Raw genomic sequence first — 20,434 nt, forward strand, 5'->3', positions numbered from 1 at the left:
ATGTTGGCAATTTAATCTCTGGTTCCTCTGCCTTTTCTAAAACCAGCTTGAACATCAGGGAGTTCACGGTTCACATATTGCTGAAGCCTTGCTTGGAGAATTTTGACCATTACTTCACTAGCATGTGAGATGAGTGCAATTGTGCGGTAGTTTGAGCATTCTTTGGCATTGCCTTTCTTTGGGATTGGAATGAAAACTGACTTTTTCCAGTCCTGTGGCCACTGCTGAGTTTTCCCAATTTGCTGCAGTGAAATTTCCCAATTTCCCAATTTCCCATATTGAGTGCAGCACTTTCACAGCATCATCTCTCAGGATTTGAAACAGCTCAACTGGAATTCCATCACCTCCACTAGCTTTGTTTGTAGTGATGCTTTCTAAGGCCCACTTGACTTCACGTTCCAGGATGTCTGGCTCTAGGTGAGTGATCACACCATGGTGATTATCTGGGTCGTGAAGATCTTTTTGTACAGTTCTTCTGTGTATTCTTGCCACCTCTTCTTAATATCTTCTGCTTCTGTTAGGTCCATACCATTTCTGTCCTTTATGGAGCCCATCTTTGCATGAAATGTTCCCTTGATGTCTCTAATTTTCTTGAAGAGATCTCTAGTCTTTCCCATTCTGTTGTTTTCCTCTATTTCTCCACATTGATCACTGAAGAAGGCTTTCTCATCTCTTCTTGCTATTCTTTGGAACTCTGCATTCAGATGCTTATATCTTTCCTTTTCTCCTTTGCTTTTCGCTTCTCTTCTTTTCACAGCTATTTGTAAGCCCTCCCCAGACAGCCATTTTGCTTTTTTGCATTTCTTTCCCATGGGGATGGTCTTGATCCCTGTCTCCTGTACAATGTCCCGAACCTCATTCCATAGTTCATCAGGCACTCTATCTATCAGATCTAGGCCCTTAAATCTATTTCTCACTTCCACTGTATAATCATAAGGGATTTGATTGAGGTCATACCTGAATGGTCTAGCGGTTTTCCCTACTTTCTTCATTTTAAGTCTGAATTTGGTAATAAAGAGTTCATGATCTGAGCCACAGTCAGCTCCTGGTTTTGTTTTTGTTGACTGTATAGAGCTTCTCCATCTATGGCTGCAGAGAATATAATCAATCTGATTTCGGTGTTGACCATCTGGTGATGTCCATGTGTAGAATCTTCTCTTGTGTTGTTGGAAGAGAGTGTTTGCTATGACCAGTGCATTTTCTTGGCAAAACTCTATTAGTCTTTTCCCTGCTTCATTCCACATTCCAAGGCCAAATTTGCCTGTTACTCCAGGTGTTTCTTGACTTCCTACTTTTGCATTCCAGTCCCCTATAATGAAAAGGACATCTTTTTTTAGGTGTTCGTTCTAAAAGGTCTTGTAGGTCTTCACAGAACCGTTCAACTTCAGCTTCTTCAGCTTTACTCGTTGGGGCATAGACTTGGATTACTGTAATATCAATATTACATTCAAATGGTTTGCCTTGGAAATGAACAGAGATCATTCTGTTGTTTTTGAGATTGCATCCAAGTACTGCATTTCGGACTCTTTTGTTGACCATGATGGCTACTCCATTTCTTCTGAGGAATTCCTGCCCACAGCAGTAGATATAATGGTCATCTGAGTTAAATTCACCCATTCCAGTCCACTTTAGTTCGCTGATTCCTAGAATGACCAACCTCGACAGCATATTAAAAAGCAGAGACATTACTTTGCTGGAAGGTCCGTAGTCATGGACCATATTCATAGTCAAAGGTCCAGAGTCAAAGCTATGGCTTTTCCAGTATGGATGTGAGAGTTGGACCGTACATAAGTTCTTTTTTAATCAGGATCTGAATAAGATTAATCTTGTCTTCTGATCACTGCCTGGCTTGCACAGCCCTGCTGACCATTACTTTACACCTGCCTCTGGAGTGCCCAACCTTTCAGAGTGATGGCTCATCTGGGCTTTATATGATCCTCACTGTGGCACTGGTGGAGGGCAGGGTTTGTGCCCATTTCACAGATAGGGAAGTAGGGTCTGAGGGGGCAGACTGGCCTCACTGAGGAGGAATGACCCGGGCTGGAACCCATCCCCCTGACTTCCTCCATTCTGCTTGCTCACAGTGCCAGCGCAGGGGCTGGGGGTCAACACTTCAGGGTACAGAGGGGTCTCTGGACCAGACATAGAGAGGGCAGAACAAGGTCCCTGGATCTGGAAAGTACGGGTGGGCTGATCATCCCCCGGGACTTGGGGTGCTTTTCTCTCTGGCTTCATTGTTGTCATTCAGTTGCTCAGTTGTGTCCAATTCTTTGCGACCCCGTGGACTGCAGCACTCCAGGCTTCCCTGTAATTCGCCGTCTCCCAGAGTTTGTTCAAACTCATGTCCATTAAGTCGGTGATGCCATCCAACCATCTCATCCTCTGTCTTCCCCTTCTTCTCCTGCCCTCAAAATTTCCTAACATCAGGGTCTGTTCTAATGAGTCGGCTCTTCGCATCAGGTGGCCAAAGTATTGGAGCCTCAGCTTCAGTGAATATTCAGGGTTGATTTCCTTTAGTATTGACTGGTTTGATCTTGTTGTCCAAGGGGCTGTCAGCAGTCTTCTCCAGCACCACAATTTGAAAGCATCAGTTCTTCCACACTCATCCTTCTTTTTGGTCCGACTCTCACATCTGTGCCTGACTACTGGAAAAACCATAGATTTGACTATATGGACCTTTGTCAGCAAAGTGATGTCTCTGCTTTTTAATATGCTGTCTACGTTTGTCATAGCTTCTCTTCCAAAGGGAAAGTCTTTATTTGACCTGGCTAAACTGTAGCCAGATCTTCCTATGCAGAAGGATCTGAAGGTGGAGGGGAGGTTTCTCCCTGTGGATCCCACCTCCAAGGGGACCAGTGAGGATGCAGATTTGAATTCAGCCTGAATTACTGACTTGGACTTGAGCCAATGGTCATAACAGGAACCATATGGATCGCTCACTCCCTGCGGTCACCGTGTGTTGCAGGGAGAGGGGACAGCAAGTGCCAAGGCCCTGACGCAAGAACAGCCTGGTCTGTTTGAGGCCCAGGCCTGAGGCCTGTGAGGCTGGAGCAGAGACAGCGGGGCTGGAGTGCAGAGGTATGAGATGTGCTCCTGAGGGCCGTGCAGATGAGAGGTGCACACCTGAGCAAGCACCTGGGCTCCAAGGGCAGGGCCACAGGGATGCTGGGGAGGGGAGTGGCCCCCAGTCTTGAGGTTGGTGTCTACAAGAACCACGGGAGGGGGTGGGCGGCCCCAGCAGTGCTCAGCAGACCCCCACCCGACCCCAGCTTGTCTTTTCAGCCCAGCACCTCGGCACTTGCAGGCAGGCCTCTGACAGCGTCGTGCAGCAGGTCGGAGCTCGTTTGGACCTTACTGTTGCCACCTTTGGGTGTTTCATCCAGCTGTCATGCCCGGTTCCAGCAGCTTCTGGCCCTGCTGCTTGTGAGAACAGTCTACAGCTGCCTTCTCGCCAGCGTCCGGGTGGTGTTTGTGATGAAGCGTCGGTAGTGGGGATCTGTGTCTGTAAATCTGTGACATCGCTGAGACCAAAGAGTGAAAATTGCTCTTGATGGAGTGTACCGCAAGACCTTAGGGTCCCAGCTTAGTGATGGCCCCCTTCTCAGCCCTCATGCCTGGACTTGCACCCCTGCCCTGATGGGACCCTGCCAGCCCCTTTCTCCCTGGGTGCCCTCCGTGTCGATACGGGGTCAGCGCTGGATGGCCTCGAGCCCACCCAGCCCTCCGCACAGAGCCTCTCATCAGCGGCCCCGTCCTGCGCGGGGGATGGGGCTGTGCAAATATGGGGGTAGGCTCTGCCTCTGTGCACCCCACACATTGCCTGCGCCACTCAAATTAGGTCTGGTGCTGATTTGCCCGAGCTAAGTAGGTGATAATTTGTGACTACAGCATTAGGGTAATTGCTGCGAGGGTCTATTTGTGTAATGTGCAAATATATTTTTATAGCAACAAACCACTTTGCTATGAATTATAATTAGAGCCGTCAGGTGGTCAGAAGCCTCTTTTGCGTGCTGGTGCCCCTGGTCTGCAGCTCCAGCTGGCACAGCCTTGTGATGCTGGCAGCACCTTGGCACCCATGTCCCCCAACCTGGGGCTGTGATTCCTGGCTCAGAGGGAAAGGGCCTGGCAGTGAGAGGCCCAGGGAGGAGATGAGACATGTGTGGACCCAGGTGGAGGGTGAGGGCGGCCGGGGGTGATGGAGCTGGTGTTCTGACGCCTGCCACCGAGGAGAAAGGGTCCATCTGTGAGGTTTGTTGTTCAGTCACCAAGTGATGTCCAATTCTTTCTGACCCTTTGAACTGCAGCACACTAGGTTCCCCTGTCCTTCAGTATCTCTCAGAGTTTGTTTAAACTCATGTCTGTTGAGTCAGTGATGCCATCCAGCCATCTCGTCCTCTGTCATCCCCTTCTTCTCCTACCTTCAGTCTTTCCCAGCATCAGGGGCTTTTCCAATGAGTCAGCTCTTCGCATCAGGTGGCCAAAGTATTGGAGCTTCAGTTTCAGCATCAGTCCTTCCAATGAATTTTCAGGACTGATTTCCTTTAGGATGGATTGGTTTAATCTCCTTGCAGTCCAAGGGACTCTCAAGTTTTCTCCAACACCACAGTTCAGAAGCATCAATTCTTCAGCCCTCAGCCTTCTCTACGGTCCAACTCTCACATCCGTACATGACTACTGGAAAAACTATTGCTTTGACCAGACGGACTTTTGTCAGCAAAGTGATGTCTCTGCTTTTTATTAAGCTGTCTAGGTTTGTCACAGCTTTTATTCCAAGGAGCAAACATCTTGTAATTTCGTGGCTGCAGTCACCATGCATAATGATTTTACAGCCTAAGAAAATAAAATCTGTCACTGTTCCCACTTTCTCCCCATCTATTTGCCATGAAGTGATGGGACTGGATGCTGTGATCCTAGTTTTTGAGTGTTGAGTCTCAAGCCAGCTTTTTCACTCTCCTCTTCCCTCCATCAGGAGGCTGTTTAGTTTCTCCTCACTTTCTGCCATTACTGGTCTCATCTGCATATCTGAGGTGGTCAGTGTTTCTCCCAGCAGTCTTGATTCCAGCTTGTGATTCATCCAGCCCGGCATTTCGCATGACATGCTCTACGTAGAAGTTAAATAAGCAGGGTGACAGTGTACAGGCTTGACGTACTCCTTTTCCGATTCTGATTGTCAATGTTAATCGTATCCACAAGCACCTTCACAGCAACATCTAGGCTGGTGTTTGACCAAACAGCTGGGCACCGTAGCCCAGCCAAGTTAACGTATAAAACCAACCATCATAAGGCTGGTGCAGAACCCTCAGCTCCAAGGGCCTTCCTGACCCATCAGAGCCACATGGGGCTCCTGGGCCTGGAGAGCAGCTTTGCGGGGCCTGATGGGAGCCGGACGCTGGCCTCCCTGAGGATCGCCTGGGCAGCATGGGGCGGGGTTGGGGGAGGGTCTTCCTTCCCCTGCCCTGGCCGTGTATCTGTCCCACAGCGGGTGGGGTCCCCCTGAGCACATGCAGCAGGGGGCCAAGGTGGGCCTCCGGGCCCTGATCCAAGCCCGGGGAGCAGCCCACGATGGCAGGTAAGCCTTCTATTTCCCTCAACTATGGGCCTGTGGGGCCCGCTCAGTCTGGCAGTTACCCTCCCCCCAGCCCTCCGTCACCACAACAAAGCACGGATTGTGTGTGACACGCTCAGGCCCTGGTGCACAAACTTCAAAACAGATAACGCTGCCTGTGCTGTTTGAGATGGGCAGCCAGGTGAAAGTTTTGAGCTTGCAAAGGAAAAAACAGGAGTGACAAGCACTCTGGGTGTTGCGGCAGAGTCTGGAGTTAAAACAAAGCCTTCTTTGCCTCGGAGGGTCGGGGGCTTCAGGCTGTGCTCCTGGGTTGGCCAGAGCTCCCCCACCCCACCGCTTGGGCGGCCGAGGGGGAGGCCTGGGGCCCCTTGGTGGCTCACCCTGGTGTCTGCCTCCCGCGAGGCTTTGAAACAAGAATATTCTGGATGTGTTTTCCTCCCCTGGTGGGCAGGCCCCCAGGAAGCAGCCCCTGTGTTTCCAATCAGGCACCCCTGTGCCCGGCTTCCCCCCGGTGCCCTCAGCTGGTTGCTCTCAAGCTGTTTGTAACAGGCTGGCCTGCCAAGGCGGACACGCAGGGCTGGGAGCTCGGGCGCTCAGTGTGGGCTGCCGACAGAGTGCCCCCCTCCCATCTTCAAACCTCGGGAGCCCCTCCCGCTTGTCATGAGCTGTCGGTGGAATGAGGGGGTGGCCCCGAGTCCCCCACAGGACGGGCTGCAGCCCCCCAGGCCCCTGTGCCAGGCAGCCAGGCTCTCTGGTGACCAGGTTCACCCCGCTAGGGCTCCCAGCAGACCGACCGCCCTGGCGGGTCCAGAGCTGTGGGTGTAGACGATTGAGCTTCTTTTCTCACTTTCACTGCAGCTGGCGGGGCGGGGGGCCCCTGCCCGGCCTGGGTACAGAGGCTTAGGCGTGGGCTCACTCCTGCTGCCCTCCCAGCCCCCTCCCCCCACAGCTTGGGGAACGCAGGATTTGGAAGGCAGCCCTGTGTTCCTGACATGGAGAGGGTGGGCGGGGGGCCCAGGCGAGGCTTCCCCTGCCTGGTACTCCGTGCCCTGCATGATGCCAGGAGAAAACCCCATCCTGTGTGCACACTGCACCCCAGCCCACCCCACCTCCGGAGCTGTGGCATCTGAAGAAGGCAGGCAAGGCAGGCCCTGGGCAGGGGTGCAGCGGGGGTCTGCAAGCAGAGGTGGAGGCAGGCCCAATCACTGGTTTAAGTGTGGGCTGTTGGTGGGGCTGATCTAGCATCTGGACTGCTGGTGTTAAAAGGGGCATCACAGTGAGGCCCCCCTGTCCCCCGGAACTGCAGGCACAGAGGAGCCAGGACGTGTCGGGGGGCGGGACTTGTAGAAGGCCAGTGACCCATGAACCCTCACCCCCCTGCTCCTGGGCTCTCTGCCCCTCTTTCCCACCCCTCCCCCTCTCGTGGGCTCTCCCCCTGTGCCCTGCCCAGGGTCTTCCACCCGCAGCCAGCCAGGCTCTTGCAACACCTCAGCCCAGATAGGGCACAACCCTTGGCAAAGCCACACAGCCATCTGGGACGGCAGAGTGCCCCCCCCCCGCCCCCAGGGGAGCAGCTGGCAGGGTTCACAGCGGCAGGGGGCAGGGAGGAGGCTGGTTGAAACTGGACGCCAGGAAACAGGCCCTGGTGATGTGGCCCCCAGATCGTGCAGAGCTCTCAGAGGGGAAACGCCAAAACCCCAGGCTCACTGGTGTCAGGAGAGAGAAACTCTGAGTCAGGAGTCCTGGGAGGCGCCCTGAGGATGACGCTGTGTGACCTTGAGCCACTGACTGCACCTCACGGGCCTCAGCTTTGTTCTTTGATAAACAGGGTGTTGGAGCCAGGCAAGGGCTTCCCCCTCCTGCCCTCCTTCCATCTCCAGCTGTTTTTAAGAAAATTGTTCCGAGTGCAGAAACATAAGAAAACACCTGCTTTTCCCCTTGATTTGGAAATTGGTGCCATCCGTTATGGGCTTTTTCTGTCTTTCTCTCTCTCTTAGCTGAACTCCTAGAAGGTGGTACAGCCCTCCTGCCTCCTCTGCTGACTGTCTCAGCATGTGAGCATAAAGACGTTCTCCTACATAACCCGATACCGTCCTCACACCTGAGACGCACCGTCCACACCAACAGCTCCCTTCACCGTCTGTGGACACGGGTCATTTCCAGTTTGGGGCTGTTTTAGTGCTTCAGCTCACTCCAGCCCACGTCCTTTGTCACACGGATGTACACATTCTGCTGGGTGTGTGGAACTGTGGAGTTTGGGGCATACAGATTTTTTTTTTCGTTTTAGATTAGATTTCAGTGTTTGAACATTGGCAGCTGTGGCAGACCAGCACGGACTCTGACTTCTCCCCCAAAGTGGGCAGGTGCAGCCTCACTGAGCTGGCTCTGAGGGGTCCCCCTGGAGGTGGGGCTGGCCTCTCCCTCCTTGCCCCCCACCCTGACCCTCTGCTCTTTGTATCTGTGGCCATTGTCCTGGAGTCCCACAGCACTGCCCTTCAGGGGCTGGCTCCCTGATCTCTGCCTCAGTTCTCCCATCTGTAAAATAAGATGGAAAATGGCACTTAGCTACTAAGTGCGTTGTGTTTTTTTAAAGACGTCAAGGTTTAAAGTGTTTTTGTATTCACAAAACTTTATTAATTTAGTTTATATGACTTAACCTTATATTAAGTGTAATACAGGCTTTTGCAAAAATGAAAAAGGGACAAACATGGAAAAATAAATGGATTTATAAATCCTAATTCTAGAACTCATAGAAGCCAGCATTTTAAAAACAATATTCTGAAGACTTCCCTGGCAGTCCAGCGGTTAGGACAAAATATAAATAAATAAATAAAAGCAATGTCCTGTGTCTCTTTTCACTATTCAAAAGCTAGACCAAGCTGTATGTGCCATTTTCACCTGGCACTGTTCATTTTAAAAAACACCTTTACTAAGATATAATTCACACAATATGTAATTTACCAGTTTATAGCTCTGCGGTTTTTAGTGTGATTGCAGACACGGGCAGCCATCGCCATAGTCAATTTTAGGGCATTTTCTTCACCTCAGAAAGGGTCCGCTCTGCTCTGCTGTCACCTCCCTAATCTCTGCCCACCCCCCCAACTTCCTAGTACCCAGTGGCTACCCTCTGTCTCTGTGGGCCTGCCTGCTCCAGACTTTTCTAGAACGGACTCATTCTGTGGACTCGTCATCTTTTGTGGTCTGGCTTCCTTCGTGCGTGCTAAGTTGCTTCAGCCGTGTCCGACTCTGTGTGAGCCTACGGACCGTCACTGGCCAGGCTCCTCTGTCCATGGGGACTCTCCAGGCGAGCACTCTGGAGTGGGTGCCATGCCCTCCTTTCACTTAGCACAGTATTTTCAAGGGTCATCCATGTCGTGCCAGGTGTCCACACTTCATTGCTTTTTATGTACCACAATATTCCGCCGTTTGGATAGTAATGTAAAGCTCTGCACAGGTTTCGCGTCAGCCTCCAGGGCCCAGAATAACCAGGTGGCAAACTCTCAGCTGGCGGTGATTACCTGCTGTGCAGCCATGCGCCACTCTAAGTGATCTTTGCCAACCTCAGTTGCCCTCTCCGTAAAGCGCGTACAGGAGTGTGTGTGTGAATCTGTGAGACGGTGGTGAAGAAGCAAAGATGCTGTCCTCAAAGTGTGTTGGCCCTGGAGGCACTGTTCTCTCTCCACATCCCTTCCCCGCTCCACTGCCCTCTGCCCTGCTCTCCCGGGACAGGGGGCTGTTGGGCAGGGGGTGCCCCGTCCACATGCCCTCATCAGTGGGCAGGGCCTGCAGAGGATGAGGTCAGATATAGGAGCCCAAACATGGGGTGGATGCCACCCTCCAGGGGTCCAGCTCCCAGGACCTCACGTGGTTCCTCGAGGGGCAAGTTTCCCACGGGTCGGGGGTGTGCTGGGCAGGTTGGAAGCCAAACACGAAAGTGACGTGAGGTCCAGGCGAATCGGAGGTGGCTGCTTTTTCTTTGTCAAGGAGGGAAATTGGAGAGCAAGCAGGCCCCGTGAAGGGCGCCCCTTCATTCCTCACGGTAAACGTTCGCCGATTCAATGTGCTTCTCCCTCAGGCTGTCGGAAGGACCCCATGCCTGGATCCTCGGGAGGCGGCGTCCGGACGGTGCCTCCGGGCCGCCCTACGCCCCAGCAGAGCATGTCTGGGCTGGACCTGGAGGAGCTGGCCGAAATAGGTACAGTGTGCTCTCTTCCAGCCCCATCCCGGGAGGAGATTGGCGGTTTTCTCTCCGGGGCTCTGTGTCCTTTCCTCTTCTTTTTTTTAAAAGATCTATTTATTTTGAGTTTCGGCTGTGCTGGGTCTTCACTGCTGCTCCCAGGCTTTCTCTGCTTGCGGCAAGCAGGGGCCACTCCTCGTTAGGGTGTGTGGGCCGCTCGTTGGGGTGGCTGCTCTCATGTGGGGCACAGGCTTAGGCACGTGGGCCTCGGTAGGTGCGGTGCAGGGGCTCAGCAGCTGTGGGGCGCGGGCTTAATAGCCTGGAGGCACGGGGGACCTTCCTGGAGCAGGGATGGACCTGTGTCCTCTGCACTGGCAGGAGGGTTCTTAACTGCTGCGCCACCAGGGGAGCCCTTTTCCCCTTCTTGTAAGGACATGGCATTGGATTTGAGGTCCACCCTGATCCAATGTGACCTCACCTTAATTCACTTCGTCTCTAAAGACACTGTTTCCAAACAAGGTCCCACCATGGATTTCTGGGTAGACTTAAATTTCGTGGTCACACTATTCATCCAGCGTATCTGGAAACTGAAGTCTAACCCTCACCCGAAATGTGAAGTTCCCACTCCTTTTCCAACTGAAAACATTTCTGAAGGAACCTGGATTTGTTTTGTATGAAGGAACCTTCTGTGCTAAAACTAAATTTCGGCAGGCAGCCCTTTCTTTCTGCCTTGTAGTACAGGGACCCCAGCTACTGCCCTTCACCCCAGCCACGGCCTCCTGCCGCCCACCCGTGTCAGCATGTCTCAGCAAGGGCCCAAGCCAGAATTCGGAACTGGGAAGTTGGGTTCAGGCCACACCTTGTGACCCCAGGGCCATTCTCTCCTCTGAGCCTCAGTTACCCCTGCTGTCAGTGCGGAGGGGCAGCATCCAGCCCCCGGGTTTGTTTTACCCATTTTACTCTTTCCGTGGGGTGTGCACTGAGCAGGTGCATAGTGGGTGCACAGCAGAGATGGGCACTTAGTGGGTGCACAGCGAGCGGGCAGGTAGCGGGTGTACAGCAGAGATGGGCGTGTAGTGGGTACACACCCAGTGGGCGCTTAGTGGGTGCACAGCAGAGGTAGGCATGTAGTGGGTGCAGAGAGTGGGCGCGTAGTGGGTGCACAGCAAGGCGAGGTGTGTGTCCTGTTAAAAGGCCTCAGGCAGCTCCCTCGCTGTCCTCCTTCCTGAGGAATGCAGTGACCCTCCCCTGACCCTGCCGTCTGCCACAGAGCTGCAGAGAGATGAGGAGGAGGCCGCTGCCCTGGGTGCTGCGAGAAGGCCCTCAGCTGCACCCTCTGTGGCGCCCCCGGCTGGCCCGGACCCCGAGCTGAGCCTGAACCACCCCTTCTATGACGTGGCCCGACACGGCATCCTGCAGGTGGCAGGTGAGTCCCTGCGGGGTGGTTGGTCCCCGGGAGCGCTGCTGCGCCGGCCTTCCTGAGGGCTGCGGTGTGTGGCGGGCTTGGCAGGGCTGTGCTCACAGCGTGGAAACCGCAGCAGAAGGGACCCACCAGTGTTTTGCGAAAACACATGGCGCAGCTGAGAGCTCATCATCCAAGTGCTCTGAGTAGCCACCAGGCAGCGTCTGTAGAGAGCACAGGCCGGAATGAAGCGGACTGCTTTACCAACCGACGATACGATTGTGCTGCCGCTCAGCAAACGCAGCAAGCCTCTGCCAAACGCAGGAGCGAGCGGCCCCACGCCCAGCAGCTGGCCAGAAGGGAGTCTCCTGCGTCACGTTTATTTTCCCTGAGGAATCAGGGCCATGCCACTCATATGCACGTCTCACACAGGCAGCGTGTTGGTCAGGGTCCCCAGAGACACAGCCGATAGGCTGTATGGAGATACGCATCCGAGGACATTTCTCGTAGGAACCGGGTCTCACGCAGTGAGGGATGCTGAGAAGTCCCATGACCTGCCCTCTGCAAGCCGAGACCAGCCTGTACCTGCTGTTAAGTCCTGGTCTGAGTCTGGGTGATCCCGTGGCTTTTCCAGTTGGGGCGCCCAGGGAGAGCAGACCTCGGGGTTCCCTCCCTGAGGACCAGCCCTCTGCCCCCTCCTCCCAGGCCTCACCTTGGCGTCCAGCTGTGTCCCCTCGCCCCATCTCAGGTCCACTCTCCTCTGCGGCCAGAGGACCCGGGGGACACAGCTCAGGACATGGACGCTTCTCCTGCTCCTCCAGCAGGGGGCATGTGACAGTTCAGGCCTGCCACCCACCAGGGGGCCCACATCAGGTATACCAGACATCCCCCAACGAAGCTGCCTCCTAATTCCTCTCCCAGGGGCTGCCTCCCCCACCTGCTGAATGTCAGGACCATGCCCAGAACCAGAGCGTCTTGTCAAAAGTAATTGTTCAATGATCTCTCATTATTTCTTAAAGAACCATGTATTTGGCCAAATGGGAGCTTTGAAGACTTTTCAAGTCTCAAGATAGCACTGATTTAAATATTTTAGGGAGGGACTTCCCTGGTGACCCAGTGGGCAAAACTGCACTTCCAATGCAGGGGCACAGGTTGGATCCCTGGTCGGGATCCTCCCATAAGATCGTATGTGCTGCACAGCACGGCCAAGACTACATACATGCATACAGAAATATCTTAGGAAATTCCCTGGCAGTTCCGTGGCTAGGATTCCATGCTCTCACAGCCGAGGGCCCAGGTTCCGTCCCTGGTCAGGGAACTGACAAATCCCGCAAGCCAAAAATAAGAAATAAAAAATGACTACGGAGTGGTCACTTTCTGAAACTGCAGTCTGGGTCTGGGGCTGTGAGCTCAGGGGTGAGATTAGAAGTTGGAAAGCAGGGTGGGCAGAGCGGAGGTTCCACCGGAGGGTCAGAGGTGAGCGGCAGAGAAGAGATAGAGGCAGACGCCAGACCTGGTCCTGCTGGCGTTCAGTCTGCATCCGCACGGCTGGAGCACTCCTCACAACCCTTCAGACCCTGGCTGGGCTTTTCCTGCAGGACACAGACAAAATGAGTCTGCAAATCCCCTTTCACTCCCGCAGTAAAAGGTTAGCAACCTCAAAACCCAGACATGCTCCCTCGTTGGTCCTGGGGAGGTCGCTGTGCCTTTATGGGGCATTTTAACCGTCCTTCTCTCTCGGAGCTGGTGATGGATGGTGGCGGGCATGTCACGGGTCACGGCACGGGACTCATTTCTTTTTGCAGAAACGGGGCTTCTCTGTCTTGGAGACCATGAGTGATGTTGTGTTGTGAACCAGCGAGGGGAAAAGATGGGGTCGTGAATTAAACCGGTGCCTTGTAGAGTTTGCATTTTATTGATAGTTTTCATTTCCTCCCATATGACAATTTCGAAGCCCGTTTTCCATACACTGGCCTGTGTCACTGGAGAGCAGGAGGGCAGTGACTCATCCTGACGGGGATGGTTAACGCAAATGCCCCATAACTGCTCAGTGGGCAGGAGCCTCGGGGTCCCGGGGGTTCCTAAGGGCTGCGGGGGCTTTGGGGCTGTGACGGCCTCCTTGTTGGGAACATTGGGAGCAGAGGAGGCTGGCCTGGGGGCGCTGCCCCGGAAGCCAGCCAGCCGTGAGCAGGAGCCCAGCTCTGACGCTCACCTGGCGTCTCTGGACCTCGGTTTTTCTCACCACCGATAAAACAGCACACGTGCACGCACCCACCATCCTTCCGGCGTCTGGTGACTAATGGGCCACCTTTATGGAGCGCCTGCTGTGTGCCAGCTCGACAAGGCTTTATTCCACCTACGAGTGCAGGCCTTCCTGTTCCCCCCAAAGTCAGGTCTCTTATCCCCACGTTGCAGAGAGGCTGGCCCAGGGCTGCCTGACTCCCCGGTGCGTCTCCCCTCTTGCCTGGTTCTGACTTGTATCCTTTATAATAAAGGTGATTGGATGTCTAGTGCTTTCCAGAGTTCTGTGAGCCAATGAGTGATCAGTTGTGAGGCGGGTAGTGGGAACCTCGGAATCTATAGGCAGCTGGACAAAAATAGGGAGGCCTGGAGACCCTTGACGCATAGCTGGTGGCTGAAGTGAGGGCCAGCCTGTGGAGGATAGCACCCCCCCATCTGGGAAGTCCCTGCGGAGGTGGACGTGGCTGCTGGAGCCCTTGAAGGTTTTCAGAGAGCGGATTGCAGAGCTGAGCCAAGACCCCCAGTACCCTATCACTGTCCTTTCCCCTCGACCGTGGACCGTGGGTCAGTGAGGACCATGTCTGGCCTTTTCTCTCCAGAGCTGGGTGCACGGTGAGCCCACAATGAGTGTGTGTTGGCCTGGCCTTCCATTGACCAACCACTCAGCACATCCCCAAGGCTCTCCACTTGGTCTGGTTCCTCTGCTGACATCTCAGTGTGGAGGTCGACCTTCTCTTTCAGCGCCAGGGGCATTTAATTCCCTATTAAATCCTCCAGTCGCCGCACAAAACAGCTCACATCTTCAGAAGCAAAGTCGCCCCTTTCCTTCCCTCTCGCAGGCGGGCACAGGCTCAGGTGAGCCGTGGAGCCTGGCCGCCTCAATGCTAGAAACATCGTTCAGGATAAACACTTTGTGCCTCCAGGCACAGCCATCGAAGGTTTTGTGCCCAGACGGAAATGCCCAGCTGGCAAGGGAAGCAGATAAATGCCTGGGCCCCCGGCAGTCCTTTTAACAAGCGCCTTCTAAACAAACAGAAACCATGACCAGAATTCTCAAGGAACCTGTGAAAAGGCTGCTGTCTTTGGAAACCAAAATGACTCTCGCATTCTGAAGGTCGGAGTGGCTCGCGGCTCCCGGGAGAAGCGGATGTGCCTTAAGTAACAAGCAGCCGTCCTGGCCGGGCGTGAGAGCTTGACGCCTTGCCTTTCAGAGCTGGGGTGGGGTGGGTGGAGGAATGAAGGTGCTCTGCTGTCGTTTCTTCTTATTCTAAGTAAGCATCTGACAACAGATGTAAATGCTTGTTTACGGTGAGTTACAGCGAGTTCAGAGTCACAAGCACTTCTGCAAGGGCGCCTTTCTGTTTCCTGATACTCTTCCTGTCGGGCTTCCCGGCGGCTCAGTGGTAAAGAATCCACCTGTCTGTGCAGGAGATGTGGGTTCGATCCCCGAGTTGGGAAGATCCTCTGGAGGAGGAAATGGCACCCACCCCCCGTACTCTTGCCTGGAGGATCCGGTGGACAGAGGAGCCAGGCGGGCTACAGTCCACAGGGTCGGACACGGCTGAGCGCACATGCACAGCCTTCCTGTAACCAGTCAGGAAGTGACTGTGGGACCTCATCTGAGCCCTGCGCTCAGCAGTGGGCTCTGGGGTGCAGGGGGTGGTGACGGCGACCTTGGCCGAGGCACCCAGAGCCTCAGGTAGCAGCACCCATCTGGCAGGTGCTCACCCCGGCTGCCTGCACCTCTTGGCTCGGGTGGGCTGGACAGAGGCCGTCTTTGGTGATGGCCGGAGGGCGTGGGGGGAGACGGCCTCCTCCGGTGTCAGGCCGGGACCGGGGCTCACACCCGTCTGCCCCGCAGGGGAGGACCGCTTTGGAAGACGCGTCATCACGTTCTGCTGCTGCCGGATGCCCCCCTCCCACGAGCTCAACCACAGGCGGCTGCTGGAGTAAGTATGTCGTGTGCCCCCTCCATGCCCCCCCGCCCCACCATCCTTCCTCCATAGGCACCCCCCACCCATGTGTGTCCCTCTCCCTGGCAGGTGCCTCTCCACTCTCAGCACAGACAGGATGTTCAGGGTCAAAGGTTAACAGACACTGATGGACGCTCGGGTCCCCGAGGGGGTGTCATCAGTGCCAGGTGACAGTCCCACTGCAGGACCAATGCCTGCGCCCCTCCAAGCCACGCAGGCCACCCTCTGCATCTGCTCAGGAGGCAGCCCTCCCCACTGCCCCTGACCCGCAGTGGCCTCATCCTCCGCCCTGTCCCTGGGGGCTGTCCATTTGCTCTGTGTGGCCGAGCTGACCCCAGGGCCCCCTCCCTGGCCGGACCCTGAGAGCATCAGGAGAGCTGGCGCGGTCCCCATTGCAAAGCTCCCGCCCGGCGTCGCCCCGATGAGTAGGCGGCCTTGGGTCTGGTGAGAGGCTCGGCCCGGGGAGGAGAAAGCAGTGTGCCGAGGCCACCAAGGCTGCTTGAAATCAAGTGAAGTGCCGTCCCACCCAGCGGGTCCTGCTGGACTGTCCCTGCCCAGGTTTTCTCCTGGGCCCGTGTGACTTACCTGGACACCATGTCCCGGGCATTTCCTGCTCAGCCGTTGGATTCTGCTCTCCAACCACGTGCCAGTGGCTCTTCACTCACTTGGTCAAGCCCCAGCCCAGTGCTGGGTGTCCCTGGGAATGTCTGTGTCCCCTTGTGAGGGACGGAGGAGTGAAGGCTGGCCCAGGGCAGACTCACCCGCTGCTGGGACGGCTCGGGGGCCTGAGCTCCGCTGTCACTGCTTCTAGACCCACCGCTTTTCTCTCGACTACAAAAGCCCAGCCACAGCTCGATGCCACGACTGTGGCCTAGAGCCCCACACTCCCAAGTGAACGAAGGCACAGTTGGATTGTAGAAGGCGTCCGGAAGCCTTCGCGCTGCTTGCTTTGTGAGAATTCCCGGGATGCCAGGCATCTGACTAGTTTGCTGGATCCTCCACCAGCTGCTGAAGATAGAACAGCCCCTGGGCTCTGGCGGGCTGTGTTTGCCAGGCTCCCAGGGAAGGCGGCTGCGGCCCCACCACCAACTCAGAGAAGCCGTGCCTGCATTCCTGGAGCGCCGGGCCGGATTAATCACGAGCTGCGCTTTCTAGATGACGAATGGCTCAGCCCACCTGAGGTGCAAGAACCTGGCCGAACCAGCTGTATGTCGGCAGCCAGATTGCTGACGGGGTCAGGAGAGCTCCAGCTGCAGCTCAAGCGCAGGTGGCTGGACAAGGGCCTCTCAGGCAGGTCACGTGCACGTGGCCAGAAAGGAGCACGCGCTGCAGCCCGAGACTGACCACGGGATTTGTAGTTGGTCCCGTGGAGTGTGGGCACATGACAGAAGCGGGTCTACTTTCCAGGAAAACGAAGACGTGCGAGTGCACGCTCAGTGGTGTCCAACTCTTTGGCCCCAAGGACTGTAGCGCGTCAGGCTCCTCTGTCCATGGGATTCTTCAGGCAGGAACACTGGAGTGGGTGGCCACTTCCTCCTCCAAGGGACCTTCCCGACCCAGGGGATCGAACCCACGTCTCTTGCACTGGCAAGCGGATTCTTTACCTCTAGCACCACCTGGGAAGCCCAAGAGAAAGCACGTTAGGAGCAGATCTGAAAAGGAGGAATCGCTTGCTTCTAGACAGACAGCCGGACAGCAAGGCGTCTGAAGTGGAGGGGCTGAGTTAGTCCCGGGTTTGAATCCCAGTCCATCCTCGGTGTCAGTTTCCTGTGGCAACATTGCAACAAATCACCGAATCACCAAACTCTTGAGTGGTGTAAAGCAGCACATTGATTCTCCCCCAGTCGTGGGGGGCCCGGAGTCATGTCAGTGGGGCCACAGTCCCCCCAGAGGAAGCTTCGCCTCCAGCAGAGGAGCATTTCTTGCCTCTTGCAGCTTCTGGTGGGGTGGCTGTCGGCGATTTCACACCCTCCTGGCCTGGTGGCCGCATTGCTCTCTGCTCTGCCTCTGTCTTCATGAGGCCAACTCCGCTCTGTGACTTTCCTCTTTCAAGCCTTCTTACCAGGATGTGAGAGGCTGCATTTAGTGTCCCCGCCCCGACCCCAGATATTCCACACAGTCAAAGGCTTTGGCATAGTCAATAAAGCAGAAAGAAATGTTTTCCTGGAACTCTCTTGCTTTTTCCATGATCCAGTGGATCTTGGCAATTTGATCTCTGGTTCCTCTGCCTTTTCAAAAACCAGCTTGAACATCTGGAAGTTCACAATTCACGTATTGTTGAAGCCTGGCTTGGAGAATTTTGAGCATTACTTGACTAGCGTGTGAGATGAGTGCAGTTGTGCGGTAGTTTGAGCGTTCTTTGGCATTCTTTTCTTCGGGATTGGAATGAAAACTGACTTTTTCCAGTCCTGTGGCCACTGCTGAGTTTTCCAAATTTGCTGGCATATTGAGTGCAGCACTTGCACAGCATCATCTCTCAGGATTTGAAACAGCTCAACTGGAATTCCATCACCTCCACTAGCTTTGTTCGTAGTGATGCTTTCTAAGGCCCACTTGACTTCACATTCCAGGATGTCTGGCTCTAGGTGAGTGATCACACCATTGTGATTATCCGGGTGGTGAAGATCTTTTTTGTACAGTTCTTCCGTGTATTCTTGCCACCTCTTCTTAATATCTTCTGCTTCTGTTAGGTCCATACCATTTCTGTCCTTTATGGAGCCCATCTTTGCATGAAATGTTCCCTTGGTATCTCTAATTTTCTTGAAGAGATCTCTAGTCTTTCCCATTCTATTGTTTACCTCTATTTCTTTGCACTGATCACTGAGGAAGGCTTTCCTATCTCTCCTTGCTATTCTTTAGAACTCTGCATTCAGATGCTTATATCTTTCCTTTTCTCCTTTGCTGTTCGCTTCTCTTCTTTCCACAGCTATTTGTAAGGCCTCCTCAAACAGCCATTTTGCTTTTTTGCATTTCTTTTCCTTGGGGATGGTCTTGCTCCCTGTCTCTTGTACAATGTCACGAACCTCTGTCCATAATTCACCAGGAACTCTGTCTATCACACCTAGTCCCTTAAATCTATTTCTCACTTCCACTGGATAATCATTAGGGATTTGATTTAGATCATACCTGAATGGTCTAGTGGTTTTCCCCACTTTCTTCAGTTTAAGTCTGAATTTGGCAATAAAGAGTTCATGACCTGAGCCACAGTCAGCTTCTGGTCTTTTTTTTTTTTTTTTTGCTGACTGTATAGAGCTTCTCCATTTTGGCTGCAAAGAATATAATCAATCTGATTTCGGTGTTGACCATCTGGTGATGTCCATGTGTAGAGTCTTCTCTTGTGTTGTTGGAAGAGGGTGTTTGCTATGACCAGTGCGTTCTCTTGGCAAAACTCTATTAGCCTTTGCCCTGCTTCATTCCGCATTCTAAGGCCACATTTGCTGTTGCTCCAGGTGTTTCTTGACTTCCTCCTTTTGCATTCCAGTCCCCTATAATGAAAAGGACATCTTTTCTGGGTGTTCATTCTAGAAAGTCTTGTAGGTCTTCATAACCATTCAACTTCAGCTTCTTCAGCATTACTGGTTGGGGCATAGACTTGGATTAGCGTGATATTGAATGGTTTGTCTTGGAGACAAACCGATCATTCTGTCGTTTTTGAGACTGCATCCAAGTACTGCATTTCAGACTCTTTTGTTGACCATGATGGCTACTCAATTTCTTCTAAGGGATTCTTGCTTTGACTGTGTGGAACACAATAAACTGGAAAATTCTGAAAGAGATGGGAATACCAGACCACCTGACCTGCCTCTTGAGAAACCTGTACGGAGATCAGGAAACAACAGTTAGAACTGGACATGGAACAACAGACTGGTTCCAAATAGAAGGAGTACATCAAGGCACCCTGTTTATTTAACTAATATGCAGAGTACATCATGAGAAATGCCGGGCTGGCTGAAGTACAAGCTGGAATCAAGATTGTTGGGAGAAATATCAATAACCTCAGATATGCAGATGACACCACCCTTATGGCAGAAAGTGAAGAAGTACTAAAGAGCTTCTTGGGAAAGACATACCCATTTGAATGCAGAGTTCCAAAGAATAGCAACGAGAGATAAGAAAGCCTTCCTCAGTGATCAGTGCAAAGTGAAAGAGGAGAGTGAAAAAGTTGACTTAAAGCTCAACATTTAGAAAGGTAAGATCATGGCATCTGGTCCCATCACTTCATGGCAAATAGATGGGGAAACAGTGGAAGCAGTGTCAGACTTTATTTTGAGGGGCTCCAAAATCACTGCAGATGGTGACTGCAGCCATGAAATTTAAAGACGCTTACTCCTTGGAGGGAAAGTTATGACCAACCTAGACAGCATATTAAAAAGCAGAGACATTACTTTGCCAACAAAGGTCTGACTTGTTAAGGCTATGGTTTTTCCTGTGGTCATGTATGGATGTGAGAGTTGGACTATAAAGAAAGCTGAGCACCAAAAAAATTGATGCTTTTATACTGTGGTGTTAGAGAAGACTCTTGAGAGTCCCTTGGACTGCAAGGAGCTCCAACCAGTCCATCCTAAAGGAAATCAGTCCTGAATGTACATTGGAAGGACTGATGTTGAAGCTGAAACTCCAGTACTTTGGCCACCTGATGCGAAGAGCAGACTCATTGGAAAAGACCCTGATGCTGGGAAAGACTGAGGGCAGGAGGAGAGGGAGGCAGCAGAGGATGAGATGGTTGGATGGCATCACCGACTCAATGGACATGACTTTGAGCAAGCTCCTGGAGTTGGTGACGGACAGGGAGGCCTGGCGTGCTGAAGTCCATAGGTTCGCAAAGAGTCGGACATGACTGAGCGACTGAACTGAAGTGAACTGAACTGGATAATCCAGGATTAACTGCTCTGAAGAGCCTTTCCTTAATCACGTCTACTAAGAGCCTTTTCCAAGTAAGGCCACGTTCGTGGGTTTTGTCCAGGGATTTGACCCTGGACAGCTTCTGGGGGCCACTTTCAAGCCATCATATCCACTTCCTGGCTGTGGAGGGAGGGAGAAGTTAGGTAAGTTAGTTAATATCTCTAAGCCTCAGT

At 53.5% G+C, this 20,434-nt stretch overlaps 1 protein-coding gene across 2 annotated transcripts in view; it reads left to right on the forward strand.

Moving 5' to 3' along the window:
• The window catches only part of ARHGAP8 (Rho GTPase activating protein 8), a 53,776-nt gene that overhangs the window by 6,391 nt on the left and 26,951 nt on the right, over positions 1-20,434 (forward strand). For both annotated transcript variants that reach the window (XM_018048888.1, XM_018048889.1), the window contains exons 2-4: positions 9,642-9,761; positions 11,014-11,169; positions 15,248-15,335. In XM_018048888.1, the coding sequence (XP_017904377.1) occupies positions 9,659-9,761; positions 11,014-11,169; positions 15,248-15,335 (347 nt within the window). In that variant the 5' untranslated portion in view covers positions 9,642-9,658. The remainder of the gene's footprint in view (positions 1-9,641; positions 9,762-11,013; positions 11,170-15,247; positions 15,336-20,434) is intronic.

The sequence above is a fragment of the Capra hircus genome, chromosome 5 (assembly GCF_001704415.2).
Source record: "Capra hircus breed San Clemente chromosome 5, ASM170441v1, whole genome shotgun sequence".
In the NCBI taxonomy this organism is placed as follows: domain Eukaryota; kingdom Metazoa; phylum Chordata; class Mammalia; order Artiodactyla; family Bovidae; genus Capra; species Capra hircus.